A 25247-nucleotide genomic window follows, 5' to 3' on the forward strand; every position below is an offset into this window, starting at 1 on the left:
GATTCAATGTCTACCTATCTAGGTTCAGTCTCTAGCCTTCTTTGTGATTTCAATGAACTACTTCCATCTACGACCACTCCTGTTGCGGAGCTTGAAAATCGGAAGAAATTTTTTGTCTCTAGCTTTATATGGTCTGCCCACAGATTATTCTCATGATCGTGATCAGATCCTGGGCAGCCACAGAAGCTACCATGGATAGTACCTGGGCAACTCTCCTCCGTGTCCCTGTCAAAGTCTTGTCGTTGCCACCTTCCATTCCTGTTGACTCGTCAGCTTTGTCTCTCGAAATAACAACAGTCGACTACCTCATAAGGATGGCAAAGGATGTCCTTGATGTGATCACTGTCACTGATCAGGACACACGATTGATAAGTATTGGAGTCTCCATGGTCGACCTCCTCGCACCACTCAGAGTTCTGTCACTCAGGGGAAGTCTCCTGGTCTTGTATGTCGCTTGTGGAAATCTTTATATGGCCTCAAATAGTCACCCAGGGCATGGTTTGGTAGATTTAGTACTATAATTCAATAGTTTGGCATGACTCGGAGCGAGGTTGACCATTTTATCTTTTATCGCCACTCATCTATTTGTTGCATATCTACTTAGTAGTATATGTTGATGATATCATCATCATAGGGAGTGATCATCTCGGGATTTCATAGGTAAAACATCATCTTTTCAAACATTTTCAGACAAAGGATCTCGGCAAACTCAAATATTTCTTAGGGATAGAAGTAACAGTCTAAAGATGGGATCATCATATCCCAAAGGAAGTATGCAATGGATATTCTGGAAAAAACAGGAATGTTAAACTCAAAGACAGTCAACAATGTCAAGCTCCTGCCAAATCAAGGGGAGTCTCTTCCAGATCCTGAACGGTACAGACGATTAGTAGGGAAACTAAGCTATCGTACTGTTACTCATCAGGATATCTCGTTGCAGTAAGTGTAGTAAGTCAGTTTCTCAACTCTCCATGCAAGGAACATTGTGATGCTATGACTCGCATTATTCGATATGTCAGAGGCGCACCAGGGAAGAGTCTTTTGTATGAAGACAAAGGGCATACTCGAGTTGTAGGATATTCTGATGCAGATTGGGCAGGATCTCCCATTGATAGAAGATCCACTCCTGGGTTTTGTATATTTGTTGGAGATAACCTTGTTTCTTGGAAAAGCAAAAAGTAGAATGTTGTGGCAAGATCCAGTGCAGAGGCAGAGTATCGAGCTATGGTTATAGCTAGTCAAGAGCTTATATGGCTAAAACAGTTGTTTCAGGAACTAAAGTTTGGAGAGGTTACACAAGTATCACTTATATGTGACAACCAGGCTGCCATGCATATCGCCTCGAGCCCAGTTTTTCATGAGAGAACAAAGCATATTGAAGTTGATTGTCACTTTGTCAGAGAGAAAGTCATATATGGAGAAACATCTACTAGCTTTGTCAATTCACATGATCAACTAACAGAAATATTCACTAACTTACTAAGAGGTCCTCGAATTGACTACATATGTAACAAGCTTGCTGCATATGATCTATATTCTCCAGCTTGAGGGGGAGTCTTGAATATTTCTGAAGATTCTCTTGATTGTAGGGATTATGATTAATTTGGATTCCCTTGATTATTGGGATTGAAATTGATCTTGATTGTATTCCCTTGACTATAGGGATTGAGATTGATTTTTCTTTTCTCTCCTTATGTATATAAATACCTACATGTAAACATATTAATGATAAAATAGAGAGATTTTCTCTTTTCCACAATAACTATTTATGTAATTGTACATTTGAAATGGTTGAAATGTTGCTTCAACTTTTGTGATAACTAATTCCTTTAATAAACTTTACCTATGTGCTAAAATGACTTGTGAACTTGGTGGATGAGTAAGTGCTATTGCCATGCTTATTTAACACCCTTTTATTTCTCCCAAGTATTTTGAACTTTCAAAACCCTTCACAATGCTCTGACAAGTGTATCCTAAGTACCCTATGCTTGTTTTCGAGTAGTTCACTTTTTTCAATTCTGTTTCTATATTTGAGGATCACAAGGTAAATTTAAACATCCAAAAGTTAATTTAAATATATTGAATAAGCAACAGATTGTCTCTCAATTAACATAATGAATGGTGCTCAGAACTTAAATTCATAATCCATATTTATCAGAATTATGTGATTGAAATTGATTTATTTTTGCAGAGAAATATAGGCAATTTACGTTTTGAATTCTTTGACCTTTCCTGCTCATTTATGTCTTGTTAGTTGATCACGTTGCATATCAGTCTCCCTACAGCTATGGGTAATGTATTAGTAGTGTAATTCAAGGACAGTTATTGGAGCAGATTGTCTAGCCACTGATTGTCAGTTTGCCACTGATTTTTGGATGATAACTTGGTAAGCTGAAGGATATTGATGACGCTATAAGATTTAAAATATGCCAATTGGTTTAAAAATTTGATCTTAGTACCATTTGCAATTTATTTTTGGATTGTATTTACTGGGAGCAAAATAATTCATAATTTATGAATGTTTATCAAGCACACAAAGAAATGCTTTTTCTGCTTTCTACAGGGCCGAAAATTCTCAATTCAAGGCCTTCTTGGGAAGGATGTATACTATAATGAGTTTGTTGATGGATCTTTAGTAATTTTTCGACTCGCTCCGCAGGTCTCTCTCTCACCTTTTCACTTGCTCAATATTTTTCAAAAATTTTCATTATTTGTTAAAATTTTCAAATTTGTTTTTCATGGTTCCAGGACTACCACCGGTTCCATGTTCCTGTATCTGGGACAATTGAGAGTTTTCATGAAATTCCAGGATACTTGTACACAGTATGTAACTATGTTTTCTTCTTCTTTTTCTATTTTAATGTTTTGGCTCAATGCTTGATCCTAGTTTCAATTTTCTGAAGGTGAATCCAATTGCTGTAAACAGCAAATACTGTAATGTCTTTACAGAGAATAAGCGAGTTGTCTCTGTCATCTCGACATCAGAATTTGGGAAGGTTTGTAGTTTCTTAGTATCATGTACTTGCATCGTTTTATGCCAATTTTGTTACGGAAAGCACTTGGCCAATAGCTGATTTTGTGACATTTTATGTATATAATGTATTTGGGTTTTTAAGATGTTAATGTAGGTAAAATTTATCACATGGTCAGTGCTATTTTTGTTTGTGTTCAGGATAATATGTGGTAAATTCAATATTCTAAAAGGAATTCCATCACTATTTTGCTACAATGAACACTCTTATCTCTATTTACCTATTTTTCCTTATTCCATCTTTGCTACATATTATGCTCTCAATTTTTTTCATTTATGAATACTTCCAGATCTTTCTAGAAGTTTGGTTACTTCTGGGATAGATACGAGATCATTTGATCTTTGTCGAAACAAGAGTTCTTTATTTTTCCAATAATTTGAAAGACCGTGATAAAAAATATGATGAAGGGGTTTTAGCCCCCAATGGCAAGTTGTAAGGGGCCTCAAGACTTTATAAAGCTTAAGGAAGCCTCTTCCCTTTCAGACACCCACAACTCTTGTGATTGGAATAGATATCATGAAATGACTCCTTAAAATCTTTATCACAATTTGGATTTGAAATTGAGCATAGCTTTATTTCGTGTGGATACAAACCCAGTTACAAGCAATGTTGTCTTTGAATTCTGCCAAGTTCAGCATATTTAGATGTTCAAAACATGAAGATATTAGAAATTTTCAATTTGTATCTCTGCTTTGCCAAGTACTTTTTTTTTAATTGGATAGAATTTTAGGGCTAAATTTCTATAAACTTAGTATACTTATCTATGGTTCACATTTGCGGCAGGTGGCATTCATTGCAATAGGAGCTACAATGGTAGGAAGTATCACCTTTACCAAGGAAAAGGGTGACTATGTCCATAAGGGAGATGAGGTTTTTTAACTCTACCTTGCATTATTTGTTCATGGGGAAAAAAACATAGCCAGCCTTGACAGATTTTCTTTTCATGTTCCATTTTCAGTTTGGGTATTTCTCATTTGGTGGAAGCACGGTGATATGCATCTTTGAAAAGGTTGGTATCTGATTCTTACCTTCGCTAGTTAAAATTGTTTGATAGTTGAAACTTGAAAGAACAATGAAGTATCACACATTTATAGTTGAATAAATGATATTATTTTGTCTATTTATATGGTTCAGAAAAGGTTTCATATGTTTTCCTATGCTGCACTCAATCTCATTGACTCATTAGTTGGTGCATCTGTGGTTATCTTCTGCACATCTGTGTCATGTTAAGCAGTTTGCTTTTCCTCTTGCATTCTAGAAGCAAACTCTAAAATCATGATTGTAGTTGAAAAAGCCTAAATTTTCTATAGTTGAAATCATGTTGTCAATTGTAGATCAGTATCAGCAATTAAATCCATCATTTTGGCAGCCTATTGACACCAAAATGTGTATCCACACAAATAAATGTTGTGTTGCTCGTATCAACACAATTTTGGTAGTATTGATTAAGGCAAGGCCTATCTTGATGAGTGTCATCGAGATTACTTCCATTTTGGCCTATTTACCAATGTTTCTACATTTCGCATCATTACTAGAAGGCTATCCATACTAAGTATAGTAAATCATTGGCATAATCCATGACATTATCAGCTACAGTTTTAGGTCAGTAGATTGATCCTCAACTATTCTGAGACTCCTAAGCCGGTAGCACTATTCATCTAAATGAGTTGAAATTTTAGATATTAAAATTCCTCCTTTCCTAAAAGGGAATTCCTCTTTTATTATAAATATCATTCATTTTCCATATTGTGGAGGCCTGTGGCTCTCTTGGATAGTAGTTCAAAGGCGTCGTAGAAAATTAATCCAAAACGATAATCACATCTTGAATAGATTCAGCTTGAATAAGAATAAAAGGCCTCCATGACTAGAACTGAGGAATAAGTGATGAATATGTTTCTTTGAAAAAGAAAAATGTAAGAATATTGTGGTAATTAGCACCATGTAGATCTTGCTTCTCGATGCCTCCTTGTCTTGAAAATATTATTTGTGAGTGTACAGAAGTAAGCATATCCACTGAATCTTCTCAAGTCCTCAGGACGCTTCTGTTGATTTGGTTTGCATGTACATACGTTATTGTACAGGATACTGTGCAATTTATGGAAATAAATTTAGTGGACCGATTATTTATTTTATGGAATTTGTCAGACAATATGATCTTGCTATTGTTTGATTTATACAGCATACTATAGAGATAGATGAAGATCTTCTCTCAAACAGTGAAAGGTCTCTCGAGACGCTAGTTGCCGTAGGTATGAGACTGGGCATTTCCAAAAGGTCTGGAAGAATTGAAGAACCGCCAAAAATGGAGACGAGCAAGTTAGAAGATGATGAGAGTGGAATGGAGAAGTAGAAAGGTAAGAGTTTGTCTACACTATTTAAAAAACAAGTGCTAGTGTGGATATCTTAATACATTTGATATTTGCTTCTTTTCATGAAAGTGCTTGTATTTGTTATGCTAAGGGATAATAAATTATGAATTGTCTCCAAACAAATATTATTTTAACAAACATTTTGAGCCGACAGAATTGACTGAAGCATAGGAACTGGGCTTATGCATGAATTGGGCTGAAATAGTGTCTAGGATGAACATTTGACTGTCTTATGCATGAACTGGGCTGCAATTCTCCTTTGTGCTCTCACCTCGACGCCCTGCCCTGCCGCATCACATCGAATGTTACAACGCACGAACACGTGATTTTTTCAATTCTTCTCCGGCGTTCTTTCCACTGAGGCACGGAAAGAAAAGACTGGGCGTAGGATTTGGTTAGGTTTTATCTTTTTTGCATTATTTTTTGAATATTAAGTTTAATCTTCCTATCTCTGCTTTACTTTTGCAGTTTTGTATTGGATGATATTTCTCAGTTTGTGTGATCCTTCTTTACTTTATGCGATTCTATTTTTTCTTATCTCCGGGATGCCTTGTTTATAGTCTTCTGATTATTTAATTTCTGTAATCAGTAGTCGTGTGAAGTTGGATATTGATACTAGGTGCTTTATTTTATTAGTTGAACACTAACTTTAATAAACTTTGTGTTCTTTCTTGTAAAGGTTGATTTTTTTTTTATGATTTTCCTAACTATGTCTTTTACTTTGTATCTATCACCTATTAGAAAATTATTTAGGTCAACGTACTCGAATTTTTTGAACTTGCAACCAGCTTATATATTATGTAATATGATGCGTTTTCTTATTCATTGAAATTAGTGTTCTTATATTATGTGTCAGTTCACTAAAGAGTAGCTACCTCTTTGGATTAAATGTCATTTGGTTTTAATCAATTTTTTATTAGAAAACTTCTCAAAAAAAAATCTAACATATTATATCAAATCATAACTATGGAGAATTTTTATATTGTAGTTTGGGATCATGACTTCACTATTGCCTTTTTCTAAAATAGCGTGGACTTTAAAAAAATTTAAAATTTTTTTTATTTTAATTTTGTTGATGAATGTAGACACTAAATATATATTCATTATCTAACTAAATATCAATTTATTTAACTGTTAGGGTTAGCACACTTCGATTGTTTGTTTCATACCGTAATCTTATTATTTCAAGTATATACAGAGTCCTCTATTTATCAAACTTATTAATATCATTTTTAAAATTTAACTAGTTCACAATCTGTGTTTGATTCCAAGTAACCTAACAAATGCACCAAGTCTATTTTGCAGCTCTTGATAATTCTTGGATAGGTTCATTAGCATTTCCATGTTTAGAATGCTTGGGCCTCCTCTATATCTGCCTTTGAACATTTCTTACATGGGTTAGATCTTTAAAATTTACATGTTTTATTTGATCATTCTCGTAGTAGTTTGTCATTTCCATGTTGTAAACTCAACATTACACCGATCGGATACTTACACTAATTTTCCTCCCAAAGTTGTTGTTAGTGTAATATCCCTTGGGTTAGGTTGATCAAGTTGACTAAACTTGAGTTGGCTCAAGCTTGAGTTTTGATGTTTGAGTTTCGATGTTTGAGTTTCGATGTTTGACAATACATGAAGATTACAGATGCAATCATCCGATTAGAGAATTGTTGAAACAATTCCCCTCTGGTCAAGAACTGACCAGTTAGATGTGAAGAAGAGTCAAACAGGCCAAAAGATTTACCGGATACTTGACTGGGAAAGTCCTAACTGGAGGTTAGGCAAAGGGAAAATCCTGATGAGTGAAACCAGGTGAAAGACCTAGTGAGTGAAGCTAGGTAGTTGGAAAATCCTGGTGAGTGAAGTCAGGTGAAAGTCTCGGTGAGTGAAGCTGGATAGTGAAAAAATCCTGATGAGTGAAACCAGGTGAAAACCCTAGTAAGTGAAGTTAGGTGAAAGTCTTAGTGAGTGAAATTAACCAGAAGGAAAGACTTGGTGAGTGAAGCCAGACATGTGGAGATCTAAGTGGATCAAGGTTGACCGGACACATGGTGTTGGGAAGCCCAAGTAGGTCAAAGACTTGGCCAGATACTTGGCACAAAGAAATCCAGATGGGTCAAAGTTGATCGGACATCTGATGGAAGTCCAAGTAGGTCATGGAAGACCGAACACTTGGCATGAGACGGTAAGTCCAAGTTGGTCAAGGTTGATCGGACACTTGGCATGAGGAGAAAAGTCTAAGTGGGTCAAAGAGTTGATCAGATACTTGGCAAAGAAGTCCCGGTAGGTCAAGGTTGACCGGATGCTAGGCATGAGGAGTTTCAACAGGTCACGGTTGACCGGATGTTGGAATTGGGGACCCTAGACTTGAGTTAAGCAAGTCAAAGGGAAGTCAATCGATCAACCGATCGATTAAACTATGGTTCAATCGATCAGCCGATCGATTAAAGGTGTGCTGCGAAGAAGACTGGCCCAATCGATCGACCGATCGATTGAAGTGAAATCGTGAGCACATAATGCTCCCCAATCGGTCAAGCGATCGATTTGGCTCCCCAATCAATTCGTTAATCTATTGGGGCAAGTTTTCTCGCGCAGACATGAGAGCACAGAAGAAGGCTGAATTAATCAGCCGATCGATTCAGCCTCCCCAATCGATCAGTCAATCGATTGAGATTTGATCGTTGCACATGATTCAGGCGATGGACAGCTGCGATGGCTAGGATGTGATGTGGCAATCAATTGGGACGAAGCCCAATCGATTGGGAGTCGTAGGAGCGCACAGTATATAGCCGTTGAGAGCATTTTTCTCAGCAGATTTCACGCGTGATTCTTCTCGATTCTTCATGTGATTTCTCCACTGCTTACAACCAGTTCTTGAAGGCTCTTGGGGACAAGTGTTGGTGCACTTCCAAGGTTCAAGAGGCAACAACAAGCGACAAATAAGAAAGAAGAGAGGGTTTTCATTTGAATTCATTGTATTTTTCTTCTTGTGTTGAGTTGTTGTATATGTGTGTTGTATGATATTTCTCCACCTCTGGTAATTACCGAGAAGGAGTGTTTTTATTAGTGGAGTGAGCGTCGTGTGTGGATCCTTGAATTAGTCACCTCTTCTTGATGTGGATACCAAGTAAATCCTAGCGTTAGCGTTATGAGTATGCTTTGTGTATATTTTCGCTGCATTTCATCATCACAAAGCGAACAACCAAAGCGCGACGAGCTATTCACCCCCCCCTCCCTTAGTACAATTCGACCCTACAAGTGGTATCAGAGTAAGGTCGCTCTTCATCGGAATCATTGCCAGAATGGGCAACAAGCTAGAGGGAGAAGAAGTTTAACCAAATTCAACAAGTCAAAGATTTTATCAAGACTCAACTTCAAATGGAATTCCAAGATGGATTTGAATACGACACAAGGGTGCCTCCACCGTATAGATTGACAAGTTTCAATTCTTGGAAATTAAGAGTTGAAAATTTCTTCATGATGGATCTAGAGTAATGGTTTGCTCTAATGGAAGGCTTCGAAGCTCCAACAAATTCAAAAGGCAAAATCCTCAAGAATAGCAAATGGAGTCAAGAGCAAATTTAAAGGAGCGAGGCAAATGACAAGGTGACCAAGCTACTGGTCAATTTATTGCCTAGCAATATTTGACTTAAATTAGAGAATACAAGGATGCCAAGGAGCTATAGAGCAAATTGGCTAAAGTCCATGAGGTTCCCTCCACTACACCAAACTAAGAGAAATCCAAAGAGGACAACTCATTGGAGCAAGACCAAAAGGAGGAGGACTTCGAGGTTGAGAGATGTTTAACATCGGAAGAAGAAGAAGAAACTTCATCTTCAACGGAGTGCAACGAGAAAGGCAAAGAGGGAGTGCCATTCGTTGACATCGGAGGAAGAAGAGGCTTCCACGTCCGCGTCAAATAAAGAGGAAGATTGTGTCACCTCCATAAGTCAAGCAAAATCAAATGGAGGATTGTGTGCCAACTCTATAAACAAAGGTATAATAATTTCAATTGTTAATAATAAAAATCACATTATATGCTTTGAGTATAGGGAAAGATGGCACTATAAGAGCAAATGTCCAAAATTGGCCAAGAAGAAGGGCCAAGCGACACCAAAGGACAAGGAGAAGCCCAAGAAGGTTGCTCCCATGACAAAGAAGAGTAAGGAGCACATTGTGTATTTCTCTTGCAATCAAAAGCGACATTACAAGAGCCAATGTCTTAAGGGGAAGAAAGTGACCAAAGTCAAAGGAGGAAGCTCAAGTCAAGAGGGAGCTTCAAAGAGAAAACGTAAGGTATTATTTATTAAATCAATTCCTTTGACACATGGTAAAAAGTATGTTAGTTCAAATTTATATTATTTTAATACTATTTACCATAAAATAGGAGGTATGATAGAATTAATGAAAATCATGTGACTCTTCATGCAAAGACTACCTCACTTAGGGCTAGAAAGATAGATAATAATTTGGCAAGAATTCTAAGAATTTTAGATATAAGCCCAAACATAAAAATTACTCATGGGAATAATGAAAAATCCAAAACTAAGGATTTAGGAATGAAAAATCAAGTCTTGAGGTCAAGACTTGATAAATTAGAAAATACCCTAAAAAGGATGGAAAATATTCTAAAAAGTCAAAATGAGCATAACCTAAATTTAGGACATCGAGAGTCATCCAATGGCCATAGAGGTTTGGAATACAAAACCAAGGACAAGAAGAATGTTCCTTTTTTTTGAAGGGGAAGTGAGTAATATTTAAGGGGAAGTGAGTAATATTTACATTCATTTTTGTTTTTTGACTTAAATATGTTACTTTATTTGTTCTACAAATCTTACGTTATTATTCTGAATGTTTTTACTTAACTTTGAACTAAATTACCATAAACCAAAAAAGGAGGAGATTATTGGTGCTGGAAGCACTAGCTAATCTAACTTAAGTTTTATTATTGGCAAAAGTTTAAAGTTAAGCTATGTTGTTGTTCTAACAAGTCTAATTAAGTGTGTAGAAAAGTTCTAAATAATCTTAGGCAAGAGGAAATTCGTAGTTGAGGCTAGGCAAAGAAGTCCTAGTGGACACTAGGCAGGTGGAAAGTCCTAGTTACGACTAGGCAATGAAGTCCTGGTCTATGGTACTGGATGAAGTCTTGGCAGGTCGAGGACGTCGGACAAAAATCCTAGAGTCGAGAACACTAGGTGAATGTCTTGGGGGTCACGGACATCCGGTGGGAAATCCTACGATCGAGGACACTAGGTAAAAACCTAAAGTCTTGAATACTAAGCAAATATTCTGATGGCCTAAAGGATCGATTTGGCAAAAGATAATCTTTCCTGAGAGGAGTAGATGAGGATACATTCCTTGTAGAGGGAACAGTAGGCATCAGTCTAATCTAGAGTTTCAGCAAAATTCAAAATCAGCATAGGACAGTCCGGAGACAGTCAAAATTATTCTGTTGTATATATTATTTTGTGTTTATTCTTGTTGGATTGAAAGCGCTAGAGGGGGGGAGGTGAATAGCGCTCGTGGCTATTTTGTTTGTTTAAAGCAATCGAGTAATACATAGCGGAATAAAAGCAATATAAGAAATGACACGTTGGTTTTACTTAGTTCAGAGTCTGTGGTGACTCCTACTCCAAGGTTCACACTCGTTGAGCGTTTACTTTGGGCAATCACTATAAGCTCGGAAATTTACAATTTGAAATACAAATAAAGCAGTAATGAAATTATTCCGACAATGGAAAATACAGAATTTTAAAGGTTTGGGTCGTCAGTGTCTTGTTACAGCTTTATGGGATCGTCTTTTGAGCAGCACACGGAAGAATGGTAGCGAGTTCTTGTTGTATTCTTGCTACTGCTCGAACTGAGCTTAAGTAGCCCATGGAGGGCACCTCCGACACCATGGAGGGTGCCCTCATCCACGCCGAATCCGCAGCGATGATAAGCTTTAACTCCTTCACCGCTTATCTGCCTTAGGGCGCCTCCAACCGCATGGAGGGCCCCCTCCACCAGCGTCCAGGGCGCCCTCTGCCCAGCGTTTAGGGCGCCTCCAAGCTCCATGGAGGCGCCCTTACACCTTTGTTGCGGAACTATCAACGAGGGTGCCCGAGGTACCCCCAAGCTCCATGGAGGGCGCATCAGGTACTGTTCATCCGAGGCAATCATGTCTGATTCGCTTCCTGCAAAATATATTAGTTCAAAAAATCAACCATACCTTGCAAAACAAAGTTAACACAATATAGACATGATAAATAAAATATTTGACAGTCTTCAGACTGTCCGGTTCTGACTTCAGATTTTCAATCGAAAATCCTAAGTCGAACCGACGCCTACTGTTCCCTCACCGGGGAATGCGTCATGACCTACTCCACTCAGGAGAATATACCCATTGCTAGACCGACTAGATTTTTGCTCAGCGCCCGAGTTTCCAGGACTTTCTGCTGGACGTCCGTTCCACGACTCGTCCAGTCTTCCACCTAGTTCGCGACACCAGGACTTTCCACCTAGAGCCCCCGACTCTAGGACTTTTGCCCGAAGCCCTCGACCCACTAAGACTCTCCACCAAGGTTACAACCCCCTAGGACCTAGGGTTACCATCCCCTAGGATTTTTCACCTGCCTAACTACAGCTAGAACTTTTACTTAAGTACACTTAGGGTTTCCCTACAAACTCATTCAAACACATTAGATAACAAATAACATTAACTTTGAACCCTTTTCCATTATCAAAACTTAGGTTCGATCGTCGGATGCTTCCTACACCAACAGTTCTAACCTTGTGTTGCAGAAAGTTGATGGTTAAAAAAGAGGAGTCCATGCGCTTGGAGCATGTCCAGGCGCTCGGACATCTGAGCGCCCAGATTTGCTCCAAGCGCCCAGGTCAGCAACGAAGAGGGAGCATCTAGGTGGCTACCAAGGGCACTTGGATGATCCAGGATCCCGAAATGGTCCAGGTGCCTGGATTGGTCTAGGTGTCTGGATTGGCAAAAGTTCATCTTCTTTCTATGGTGGCATGCTACGATTGGTCGATCCACGTCAGCGGTCTAAGCGCCCGGAGGTGGTTCAGGCGCTCAGCCGTGGATAAACTTCCTAAATGAAGTTTCGATGAGGTACAACAACATCAGACCTGTGGGGGTGCTCAGGGAGGGATCCAGGCGCCAAAAGTGGGCTATAAAAAGAGGGTTCGATTATGAGCTCAAGGATATCAATCCGAACTACTTTCGCTCTTGTGCGTTGCTCCAAAAATGACTTGATGACGCCTAAACACTGCTTCGACTACCGAAGTCAAGAATCTTCAGATTTGTAGTTGTCCGTAACTTTTAAATATTTACATATATATTGTATAAATAAGATTACTTTGTAATACTTCGAATTGATAATAGACTGCCCAACGAAAAAGAACGACGATCGCGGGCCTTTGAGTAAGAGTCGTCATAGGCTCCAAATCAAGTAAAACCAATTGTGTCAACTATTTTTTTTTTTACTTTTTCTTTCCGCTACGTATTTTGTGTTTTTCAAAAAATGTGAATTGGTATCCACCCTCTAATTTCTCTCCTTTTGATCACAACAAAAAATAGAAGTTAATTTTCAAATGATATTTGAGAAAAATTTACTAAAGGTTGTTTAAACAATACAAGATTATGAGAAAATTTTTCAAGTATTATTTTTGAATATTCTAATTTATAGGAATTATAGATCAAATTTGTCAAAAAATAATTTAAATTTTTTTAAAGTTTTGAAAAATACTAAAAAATTTCTTGGCGGTCAAACAGAGACATAAACTTAAAAAAATTGATGAAAATACATATTTATTTTGACCAGTATAAATTTTCTAATCAGAAATAATAATTTTTAAAATTAAATCTTTAAAATTAAAATCTGAAATCTAAAAATTGAGATAATTTTTCTAAATATATAAATTTTAATATTTATCTATAAAAAATTTAAAGTTTTCAAAAATAATGTCTAGATAATTTTTAATTATAGAAACATTGATTTTGATAAATAATTTAGATTAAATCAGATAATGGTCAAAGAATATTAAAAAAAATTCTTTTAATAGAAAGCATAATATTTGATCATAGAAAAATAAATTTTTATAAAAATAATTCACAAAATATTTTTAATATTAAAATATGATTCTCATTAAAAAATTTATAAAAATTTATTCAATGGTTGAAAAATTCTTATATTTTCCCTACTGATAAGAAATAAATTCCTTTTTCATGGAGAAATTAAAGTCTAATTACTTTCGAATAGAAAATATATGAAGCAAATTATTTAAAAAATTAGATAATATCTAGCATGCAAATAAAATATTAAAGCAAATTAAAATTACAACATGGATAAATATTTAACCTAAGCATGTTTAGGAACCCAATATAAATTCCTACCTTTTAGATTAATAAGGAATTTCCTTGGAATATATTTTCTTATTGCTATTCTAATTTGACTCTTGTGATATTTAAAATATTAATTTAGCCCTTGATAGTTCCTAGAATTTTGAACATGTGTGAATAAATGACCATTTTCTAATTTTTCTATTTAATCCTTTAATTTTTTTTATTTTCAATTTTAAATTTATCAAAATCTTCTAATCGACATGATTAAGCTAAGTTTACTCTTAATTTTAAATTTTTTCTTTTTAATTTTCCATTTTTTATTTTTAATTGATAAGAACTTTTAGAAAGTAATTTGATAAATTTGTATAACTTATCTGGAGCTAGAGAACATACCTCACCTACGGCCTACCGAATCAATTTTGTTGTTCGACGCTCCCTCTTCATTACTATTTTCTTCTGATGTAGCTCTCCCTTTGTCGATACTCATCTTTGAGGTGCTTTCAACATCTTCAAGTAGGTACACGATAATCAGTGCTGTTCTGGCAATCTCCTCAGTTCCGGACTCTTCTAAAGATGAATCAGTGTCCATTGCAGAATCAGATTCTTCTTCTTTTGATTATTCGTAGAGTTCCAAGAACTTTTTCAAAAGTTATTTTGCATAGTGGTAGTTGTCGATTTTGTCGAGTTCCTGAACAGGCAAAACGCTTAGAAGGTGGAACCCGACCTTACCATTAGCCATGATTTTGTTGTGCTACTTCTTAGTCCAAAGATGCTCCTTAAGTTATTTTCCATCTTTTCTTTTGGAGACTTCAAAATCAAATTTAATAGAAAGCATTATATCAAAGTCAGTTCGAAAAATACCTTGAACCAGGTGCTCACTAGATGGTTCGGGCATCCGGATAAGTTTTAATGTGACAACCAGGTTAAGTTAGGTCTTGTGGTCTTTTGATCCTTGTGTCTAAGTGTTCAAGAACTTAGGAAAATAAGAAGTCGATCAGAAGATGTGACAGACGAGAAGGATGGCACGATAATTGAGTCAAGGGGCTCAGTACATCTGAGAGACGAGAAGCTACGAAAAAGTACACCGATGGAGCGAGAAGGACACATGCGACGCTTCTGAGGGACGAGAAGCTGAAGTAGAAGATTACTCGAGGAGAATGCCAGAGTTAGGTTCGGGTGAGCTCTACTCTGGAAGGCCAGAGCATTATCCAGCGACTAGAGAAGAAGCTAACGATTGGGGAAGGCATTGAACAGTCATCACCTGGCTGATTGGTTCGGGTGCTCGGACCATCTTGTCCTGACACCCGAACCACTAGGGTACCGGACAGGTGCCTCATCGTGGTGGATCACATTTCGGGTACATGTTAGCAATAGGCCAAACGCCCGGACATGGTTCAGGCGCCTAGACATGAAAAAATTCTATCTTTTAGCCATTACAAAGTCGTTGCATAGAGATAGAGTTTGCCTCACTAGACATGAAAAAAGTCTATCTTCTCGAAGTCTGCCACGTTAGCAATGGATAAACTTGACTAGAGCACTATAAATAGAGCCCTGGTTCACTTAGTTTTAAGACAACACTTACTATACTTTCATTTCCACACTTTGTACTTTCATTTCTGTTCTTTACTGTTTGAACGAGGTTTCTCTGCCTCTGAGGATTTGCTCGTAGAAGGAGATAGTAGTGAGTTTTCTTTGTCTTGGAATAATAATCTTCTGATTGCAAATCAAGTAAACCTATTTGTCTCGTACTCTTTTTTTATTTCATTCTAATTTGATTAAGTTCTTGTCTAATTCCAGGACCAACAAGTATATATATAAACAACTAATTAAGCTATGAGTTTTGTAAATTTGTAAATTAAAACTAAATTTGCTCATAAATAAAAACATTATCGTATATGAAAATAAGTCGTCATATTAAGATTACAAAACTTACCCATCATCAAACATCAAAGTCCTCATTGTCATTGTCATTCTCATCATCATCATCCTCACTGTCGTCGTCATCATCATCATCATCATCATCATCATCATCATCATCATTTTTATGAATTTCACTTGCATCAATGTTTATCCCTACTCCGCTAGGATTTCGTAATATTGGAATAATATATTCTTTGGTCTGAAATATATTCGTAACTTCCTCTTGTTGATATGCAATATCTTCCCAATGTTCCTCAATATTTTTTCATTTTTTGGTTTTACAAACAACCCATCAATTAATCTTGTCATGTTTCAAACTAGGATATGAAGAATAGAATATTTGAATCGCTTGTTGTGCCAACATAAATTGTTCATATCTTTTATACAATCTTTTATGATTTATTTCAATCAAATTATAATGTGGATGCACCTTTATCCCTCTGACAGTGTCAAACGAGTGACACATAAATAAAATAACTCACATTTTTGGCTCTGGGTATTCTTCCTCTATAATTTCATCCAGTAAACCATAAAAATCATTGTTTCCACCTCCATCATTGGATGACTGAACATAAACCCCACTATTCATTGTAGTCTTCCTCATTCCATATTCTTGAGTATGAAAATTATATCTATTTATGAATTATGTTGGTCAAGTGTGTACCAATGCTTTTGCTTGATGGATTAACAAATCATGTTTAAGGTAAGCTTGATTACATGAACCTAAAGTCAAATATGCCAATTATGAAATATTTGCATATGTGAAAACCAAATTTAGATTGTCTATTTACATATGATTTGAATCATGGTGTAAATTCTTCTTCACATAAGCGATCAAACTCTTGTGTTGATAATTCAGAATATAAGTTTTGGAAAATCCTACGATAAAAATAAATAAATTATAACACAGACAATTTACGACATTCCGAGCTCAAAATAAATAAATAATAAATTCTAACTCGTAATATGATGATACTTCTGGACAATTCAGTAAAATATACGTCTAGGCGATCCACCGTTCTTGACCAATTAAGTATCTCTGCTTACATGATCCACTTGGTTAACCAAGGTAGTTAAAAATTGAGAATGAGTTCAATTTTGAATCAATTAGACTCTTATAATTTCTTCTCTCTCTTCACCTTTTTCTTTGAATGTGAGACTCAAAACAATATGATGTAAAAATTATTACTTCCTTCACAATATATGCATTAACAATAGAAGTTTCAACTCGTGTCTTATTGTTTTACTTTTTACTTCAAATGATATAGGAATCTGATCATAATAAAATAAATTGTATTAAATATTAATATATAATAAAATTAGTAAATTTTTAAAGTAATAGATTATCGAAGTATAGAAGATGAAATTTTTATCGTTCAAATGGATGCCTCCATAAAAAATGGATAGGTTCCCCAACTTTGACCTCGTATGGCAAGTGAACCAATAGGTGTTCCATAGAATCAAAAAATGAGAATGGAAATATTCTTTCAAAATTACACAAAATGATTGGAATGTCTCCGTCTAACATCTCTATGTGTGAATGTCTTAAAACTGTTGAGCAAATATCATGTAGAAAAATATTTTACTCTATAATGACACCCCATACGAAATTTAGTAAGAGTTCCTTAAAAGTATTGGATCGAGTTACACGTGTGAGAGAGAAGGGGGGGGGGGGAGGGGAGGCCGGAGAGGGGTTGAATCACGTGATTTTGAAAAGCAACACCACCAGAGTATGATATTCACACGGAAAATTCGTCATATCATGCTCCAAATATGGTGCAAAAAGACAATAGCTAAGGATCCTATTATACTTTGAGCAAATATTAAAGTCAGATCCTTCTTACCTTTTTTGTTTGTTTTTATCTTTTCGTTTAAAAAAAAATGGTCAACCCTTTTCTTTTGTTTGTTTCACCTAGACTATTTTTCTCCTCTCCTCTCCTCTCCTCTTTATCTCCCTTTATTCTCCCTCTCTTTCTTCTCCTCTCATCTTTTACACAACATGTTCATTATGACGGCCTTTCCTCCATAACTATTATTTCTTTTTAGTCCTCTTCTGACTTCTCTCTTTGCTGCTCTTATTCCGATGATAGATCATATTTCAACCTTCAAACAACAACTCCTCATCTCTTAATTGTTGCTTCTTTCATCAAAGGTAAAGTTCAATAGATATGTCGTATCATCGTACGGGTGATTTTTGCTCTAGAAAATTTGATTGATTATTGACAATCAAACTCTAAGTTTGTTGGGGGTAATAACATTAAAAATAGTAGTTTAGAAGACTCAAAGATTGATTTCAATTATTGATGATTTATCATATTTGAATTGTAAGTTAAATCATATTTATTATTATTTCTATATTTATTATTACTATAATTATCATAATATATTACCATATTTATCTTAATATTTTTTATATATTATTTTACCAATTATATAAATAAACTTATTAACCTATAATAATTAATTAATAATCAAAAAGTAACTATCTTCTATTTATTCGATCTCTATATAAGATAGGTTGTTTCACAACACTATGTAATTCAACACCAACCAGAAAAAAAAACACACCGCCTTCCGGTTCTAGTGGTCCACAAAAAACGAGGATAAAGTACAAAATTTTGCAAAAAAATGTGAAGGCATGCAGCTGTATAGACGTAAAAGGGTTAGGGTCTTAGGGATGTGATCATCAGTCTCTTCAGCATCGACTCACTGGCGGTTTGGCAAAATCAGTTCCAATCGTAGAGAGGGATGGAAATCACCCCCCTCTGCACCAGCTGCTGCTTCCGTGTGGGGAGACGTCCTTACGGACACTATCACCGGCCACAGCCAAGGAGGTCCAATGCCGTAGCAGAGAAGAAGGTACAACTTTCCAGCGGAGATGGGATCCGATCTATTCGTTTCATCGGAAGAAGGTGCGCTCTGGCTTCTACCTTGTCCTTGATTTCGGGAACGGTGGTGGGCTTCCCTGGAGATGGGCTGGGAGTCACACAGGGGCTCGTGGCAGGGAGGATCCCTGGCTTATCCGAACCTGATCAAAATGGTTGGCGACTGTGTTGTATTGTTCGAGGTGTTTGTTGAAATAGCTGCGGAAGTGGTATGACCTTGGCAATTTATTGGTCAGGCAGGTTGGAGGACATATCGTAGGCCAGATGACAAGTCCGGAGGACATGGAGTGGGATGGAGTCCGATAATTCCCTACATCTTCAAAGTCCCTCAAGGCTGGGAAGAGGTAGAAGATTGTTTGAAAGGACAAAGCTTTAGCAGATATTTTGGTGCCTAATTGATCCAGCAAACTTCCGGTTGCCTTTCAGGTCCCTGTCTCCATTGCAGATCTAGGCGGAACCGAGATTGACTTGAGATTTGGAAACCCCAAAGAAGGCCGCTTGTTTGTTATTGTAGCTCCTGTTCGGCGATTTGCAGGTCTTTAATCTCTTCTTTTCTTATATTTTAACAGATTTTGAGTTGATTTGTTTGCAACTGTGGCTATCAAACCTACAGCCAGAAGTTGCACGTAAATCTAACTCTATCTACAAGTTACTATAATTAGAATCTTCCACAACAATATTATATGTTGAGATATCTTACTATTTCGTTCATAAAGTTGATTAACCATGAGCACATTAGAGTTATTGTTTGCTAATTTAGTCTGGTTTCAATGCTCATGCCGAACCTTATGTAGACATTGAAGGAGAAGCAGAAATTGAATTGATTGGACCACCAGACAAGGTTATCAGTGCTTTTGGGCCAGAAGTCATCGGTGAAAATGTAGAAGGAAAAGTTATAAGCATGGAGGTAGCAGAACATTCCGGAAGAACTTACTACCAATTTGAGCTAGAACCACCTCACGTTCTAATCACAGCAACTGCAGCTGGAAACCGGCTCTATTTGTTCAATGTAACTGGAAGTGGTAAGAAAACATTTAGACATTTTATGTTCAAGTACTTATTATGCTGAAGTTATAGCAGATTATACAAGTTTGTTAACTACTGAAACCTAGCTCTGACCTTGGCCGGGAACCAGGTTAGCACAGCTTGAATGGAAAGGAGTTCTGTAGAGTTGTGGCTGATTGAATTGAGAGGAGTTCTGCAGAGTTGTGACTGAATGGGTTGAGTTCACTTGCCCGACTTGCAAGTGGCTAGGCAGAAGTTGGATTTGATTAGGTGCTTGAGTATGGTTGATGCAATTAAATAGATTTGAGCTAGAGCTTTGGGTTGTAGAAGTTTTGAAGGTTAGTGGGTTAAAGTATGAAAAAGGTTGGGGGATAGCCAAATAGACGGGTAAGAGGATGTTCTAATTGGAAAAAACATTGTTGCTTGGCAAGCAATTCCAAATTCCCCTACTTGCTCCTTCAACATGACGCAAACCCTTTCAATGGCACCTTTCCATGCGTTGTGCAATCAGAGATTTAAGTTGTTCTATGTTGTAACACTTCCTCCCTACTTGGACTCATGCCAAGCTCAGAGTGTTGTTCTATTCCCACAGATCATACACTCTTAACAGTTGTTGAGCTCTGAGCTACTCATTCAACGACTCTAAGAGTTAGTGGATAGTTTTACCCACATTAATTGCTCTCCCTTGGATCAGTTCAACAAAGCATTTCTTATAGAATTCAATGAATTATCTTTGATCTCCTCAATCTTCATGACTTGATTATCTGTGTCTCCATTATAAATGTAACCATCAGCTGTCATTCTCTTTGACTCTTGCCTCGTATATGAAACCAAGGATAAAAGAACTCTCCAATTTACTTTCCCTTACCTACACTTTTTACTGCTCCAAACGTCTTTTGCTCGAACTCCAACATGGCAGCTTCCTATGTCATAGAACTTTTGACCCAAATTTGGTAATTTTATTTCCAATAAGTAGCCTTCCTCTGCAATATATATATATATATCCCTTGATCCTCTAGGACTATCCTAGTTATACGCTGAAGATTAAGTCAATTCAGATACTACTCAGTGTAGCATCCATCCTTTTTTAACTTTGTGCATTTTGATTGTACTCGTATTTTCTATATCTTCCAAACCAACTCTAATGAATGTCTTATAGAACTTTTTCCCTTGCGATCTCATATTTCCAATCTGGATTAGGCATAAATCACAAGGCTCGCCTAGGAGAAGGTTCACTCGAATCCATCCACCATCACTACGACTAAACTTGAGAGGATAAAGCTCAAGTATAGTATTCCAAGTTGCTATCTATTTCTTGCTCCTATACAGATTGTTAGAGCCTAGAAACCATTTCTTGTTCAAGTATTCCTTATGTGGTCTCCTATTACATTTCCACCCTTTAACTACTGATCCTCTAGTAGGGGCACATAAATATGGTATTAAAATATCTGACAAGCTATTCCATTAGACATTTAGGGTTTTCTTCCACCATGGCAATCACACCATCTCTTGTCAAACCATTTGGAAGTGGTATGATAGTCCTACATCAGTCTTTGTATTCTACTCTTCCTTGCTAGTTTCGATGCAATTGTCTTTCTTATGGGCTTTCTTCAATATTCTGCTTTGCTTCACTAGGGAAGAACTCCAATAATTGGAGGTGCTTAGCCCTACGTCAACTCATTAAAACTTGCTATTTCCGGAGTAACTTGAGGAATGACCAATGAGCAAGCCCTCTTGATATCGGCTGGAAAACTCAACACATCAAACATATCGTATATGGACATACAGGAGATAATAGCATGAACATACTCCCAAGATTCTGTGCCTACATCAGAAGTGTCCATATTCAGCATTTAAAAATTCTCAAGGTGCACATTTCTCTTTCACCTCTAAGATAGTGGGCGTCTTCACATCCAACCTTGCATACTTCTTTTTTGGTTCTGATTCACTTCTCAGCCAGTCTAAATCTACATTTGACATAAATTTTTCTTCTTGCTTGGCTTTTTTAATTCCACTTCCTCATTAGAACTATAATTGCCCTTCAAGTACTCCATAACTATAACCCCTGAATTCATATCTTTCATAATTTTTCTTCTCCAAGTCAACAAATGCCCTCCCTAATATTCTAGTCATCATCATAAGCTGTGATCTCATTGCCTCCCAAGTTCCCCCTTGTAACACATTGAATTCCCTGAAAGTTGAATAGAATTTTCATTTGGAAGGGAGACTACAACCTCCTTTTTCCTTATCCAGCTACCACTTCGCTGTTGCCATACCAACAATCTAGTGAATTTTACAATGTCTTCTTCTGCCTTCTCTCCTACATTCCTAGCATCGAGTTTTCCATAGATGATGCCAAATATATTATGATAACAGATAGAAGTATCCTAGCTATGGAAATCTAGCATTGACATTGGTTGGAAATGAAAATATGAGTCTAAGCTGAGAGGAGTTTCGGTCAGCTGTGACTTGATTGGATTTAGTTCACTAAAGCTAAATTCAGTTTGAAGAGAGTAAGGCAGGTGGGGATGTGACGGATTCAACTCATCTAAATTGCAAGTGACTACATTGAAGTTGGCTAGATAAGGTGCTCGAGATTAGTCGATGGGTTTAAGTGGCCTTGAGTTGAGATGAAACTTTGGGTTGTGTAAGTTTTAAAGTTTAATAGGTCGAAGTGGCGAAAAGGTCGGTGAAATAGTTGAAGTGACCGACGACTTAGAGAGAACTTGCTTAGTTCAGGGTCTCACATGTCCTTAAATGGTTAAAACATTTTTCTTTTTATAGGTTCTAAGACACGAGTTCCTTAAATGATGCCTTACTAACCTGTTGTGCATTCATCAAACTGTCAAATTGATTGTTATTGCAGTACTTCCTTTCTACTTGGATTTGTGCTGAGCTTGGATTGGTCCTGGCCCTATTCCCTTAGACCATACTGTTGGGTTCCAAGCGAAATTAAACATAAAAACACAACCCACTAGAGATTCATGTGAATTCAAATTAGATTATTGGTGTGGCAAGTTAACTCTTCGTTGCGCAGAACCTTTGCGAATCTGGAGAGTCAAGCTAATGTAAGTGCAATCAAAGTGTTCGTGCCTGTATGATATCCATACGAGCATAGCCGCCGCCTATCTTATACAATTGGAGTCACTGTACCTACGCCGTAGTGCTAGTCACTATTTAAGGTGAGATAAAAATCCTAACTTTTAGGTTGGCACAATGTTATGAGATAAGATCACGTTCGTACTCAACCTTCAACTCTTATATAATAAGACCTTTTATTTTGTTGCATATTTAAAATAAAACATGGGCATATAATGTGAGATTTATTTGGTTCGAACTTGTTCTCAAATGAATATTATCATTAATCTAACAAGTTTAATACCCAATATGATTAACCATTAATATAACAAGTTTAAGATCTGGAATAAATTTCAAACTTAAAACTTAGGCCCACTTTATTTTAGTCACACTAAAACAAACTCCAAAATTGATGTGTTCTCGGTGTGTGACCCAGTAGACTCTTGTAACATTGGCAGTGACTCTAAAATCACATTTTAAAGATATAAGTAATAAATGACATTTAGCAATGCATCATAGCTACCAAGTGACGAGAATGTCGTAGATTCGACCTAACCTGCTTATGACTATTTTATTATATAACTTAGTTCTTTTGTTCATGATATCAGTATTGATTTATGAGATATAGATTGTATCATCTTCTCAGCAATTTATATGTTTTTTGATTTCTAAGTATACTTAATTAAATAAGTTCAATATCTTATACTGACTTATTTGAGCATGACCATGTATTTTTGTAGTCTTACTTAATCAAAGGACCCACCAACATCACTTCAATGGAAGAGACAAATTTTATTTGCATCACTTATATCTCTCCGCATGATTGATTGTATACCTAATGAACGATTTTATGATCAACCTAATTACATGTGACATTTGTCAATACTAATTAAAGTACACAACTCCTTAGGTAGAGAATTGTAATGACTTTAGGTTAAAGTACTGTGTTTATACTAATAATCACTATGAAAATATTATGATACTCATATAATAATTCATGAAATATTCTTATAACGGATCAATTTATTATATATTCTCTAATATATATTTATGTGTTAACTTAATATCTTCATGTGAGATTAAGTCATTAGTTAACCTATATGATAGTATTAGTATATTAATATTCTTCTTGAATATTAATTCTTAAGAATAATTGAGAGTGAATGTTGACTCTCACAATTAATTTAAATTGATATGTTATAAAATAAAATCGACTATTATATATTATTATTATATTTATTCAAATTCATGTATATATATAATCATATTATTTATTATTATTAAAATATGATAAAAAATCGTCTCATAATTTACTCTGTGGCACACTGCCACATACATTGTTCATTGGTTCAGCATCTAACGACTTTCAAAATTAATGAAATACTTTTATCTCAACGTGGCCCGTTTACTGACTTCTTTCCTTTTGCAGGTCTTCAGTGGAAGAGGCATTATAAGAATTTAAAACAGATTGCGGACTCTTTTCGTGTAGTCTAAAAGTAAACACAGGAATGGTTGGTTGTCTAAAAGTATATGAAGGAATGGTCTCTCCTTGCAGAAGTGGGGATTTTGAAATTGAATGTCATATTTTTCAGAGCCACCAGTAATAAATAAAAAAAAACTCCAAACACAGAAATAATAACAGTGGTGCAGTAGGTTTACTTTATAGAATATATATGATAAAAGATGATTCGTACATTTCTTGTATCTTGGTCAATCCGTTCTTAGGTTAATTATGGAGGAAGTAAATCACGGATGATATTTTATAGAATATAGTGCGCGCTTAAAGTGCACATCATAGGAATTCATGTTACTTCGAAATCATAAGATATGATTTAAGAGTTCATAAGTTTCATTTTAGCTCCACGTAAAAAACTATAATTCCTTAAAATACTTTTCTAAAAAAAATATAGGAAAAAGTTTATTATGTGAAGAAGAGTATTGTACTATTGTTCTAGGTTTAATGGAAAGGAGGATATTAATTGAATGGAGAGGATTTCGAATTATATTCATAAAAGTAGTGAAAAATAGAGGCTTAGGGAAGTGAAAAAATATTCATATTTTTTTGATTGTTTATTATTATGATGATGATTTGACATCAAAATAAATATAAAAAAAATATAAAATATCTCCATAAAATATTCTTATGCTAAATTTAAAAAAAAACCCTGTCCTTTAAATTCTTCCGGCTTCAATAATTAGATTTCGCAGTAGGGTGTCACAGCTTTATATTCTCTTCTACACAAATGGTGCTAGCTCATCTCTTCTACGAATCATTGGCTCCCACATTTACTTATTATAAAGCAGGATAAGAGACGATATTAGTTTTGTTATTGTGAAAAACACTACAAAGGATGTCGTGGAGTAGCAATTTAAGATCGGCGTGTCTAACATTTTGAGAGACAGAATAAAGCTCACCGATGGAAATATGGGTAAAAAAAAAGAGTACGTTGTTTATTTTCACTATAGTCAAAAGGTGTTCCATCCTAATTTTTTTGTCGGAAAATTCTTATTTTAACATTATAATAGTTTTGATTACAATAAAATGGTGAATTACAATAAAATGGTGAATTAAGTAATATTAAATCTGAGATGGTTAATTTAGTTTCATGAATATTTTTTT

The 25247-nt window shown here is 35.9% G+C and overlaps 2 protein-coding genes across 7 annotated transcripts in view; both read left to right on the forward strand.

Moving 5' to 3' along the window:
- LOC122041048 (phosphatidylserine decarboxylase proenzyme 2-like) overlaps window positions 1-5550 on the forward strand; it is a 136791-nt gene extending 131241 nt beyond the window's left edge. For all 5 annotated transcript variants that reach the window (XM_042600585.1, XM_042600584.1, XM_042600586.1 and 2 more), the window contains 6 exons: window positions 2564-2659; window positions 2749-2823; window positions 2904-2996; window positions 3816-3902; window positions 3991-4041; window positions 5212-5550. In XM_042600585.1, the coding sequence (XP_042456519.1) occupies window positions 2564-2659; window positions 2749-2823; window positions 2904-2996; window positions 3816-3902; window positions 3991-4041; window positions 5212-5382 (573 nt within the window). In that variant the 3' untranslated portion in view covers window positions 5383-5550. The remainder of the gene's footprint in view (window positions 1-2563; window positions 2660-2748; window positions 2824-2903; window positions 2997-3815; window positions 3903-3990; window positions 4042-5211) is intronic.
- A 12730-nt stretch (window positions 5551-18280) lies between these two features.
- On the forward strand, window positions 18281-24220 carry LOC122041049 (psbP domain-containing protein 4, chloroplastic-like). 2 transcript variants are annotated; one of them, XM_042600589.1, is made up of 5 exons: window positions 18281-18699; window positions 18785-18888; window positions 18971-19079; window positions 19339-19566; window positions 24057-24220. In XM_042600589.1, the coding sequence occupies exons 1-5, from the start codon at window positions 18408-18410 to the stop codon at window positions 24119-24121; spliced, it is 798 nt and encodes a 265-aa protein (XP_042456523.1). In that variant the 5' UTR covers window positions 18281-18407; the 3' UTR covers window positions 24122-24220. The 2 variants fall into 2 exon arrangements, with proteins under 2 accessions (XP_042456523.1, XP_042456524.1); XM_042600590.1 differs by having other exon boundaries at window positions 18486-18699; window positions 18781-18888.
- Window positions 24221-25247: the final 1027 nt, after the last annotated feature.

Source organism: Zingiber officinale, chromosome 2A, assembly GCF_018446385.1.
Source record: "Zingiber officinale cultivar Zhangliang chromosome 2A, Zo_v1.1, whole genome shotgun sequence".
NCBI lineage: Eukaryota > Viridiplantae > Streptophyta > Magnoliopsida > Zingiberales > Zingiberaceae > Zingiber > Zingiber officinale.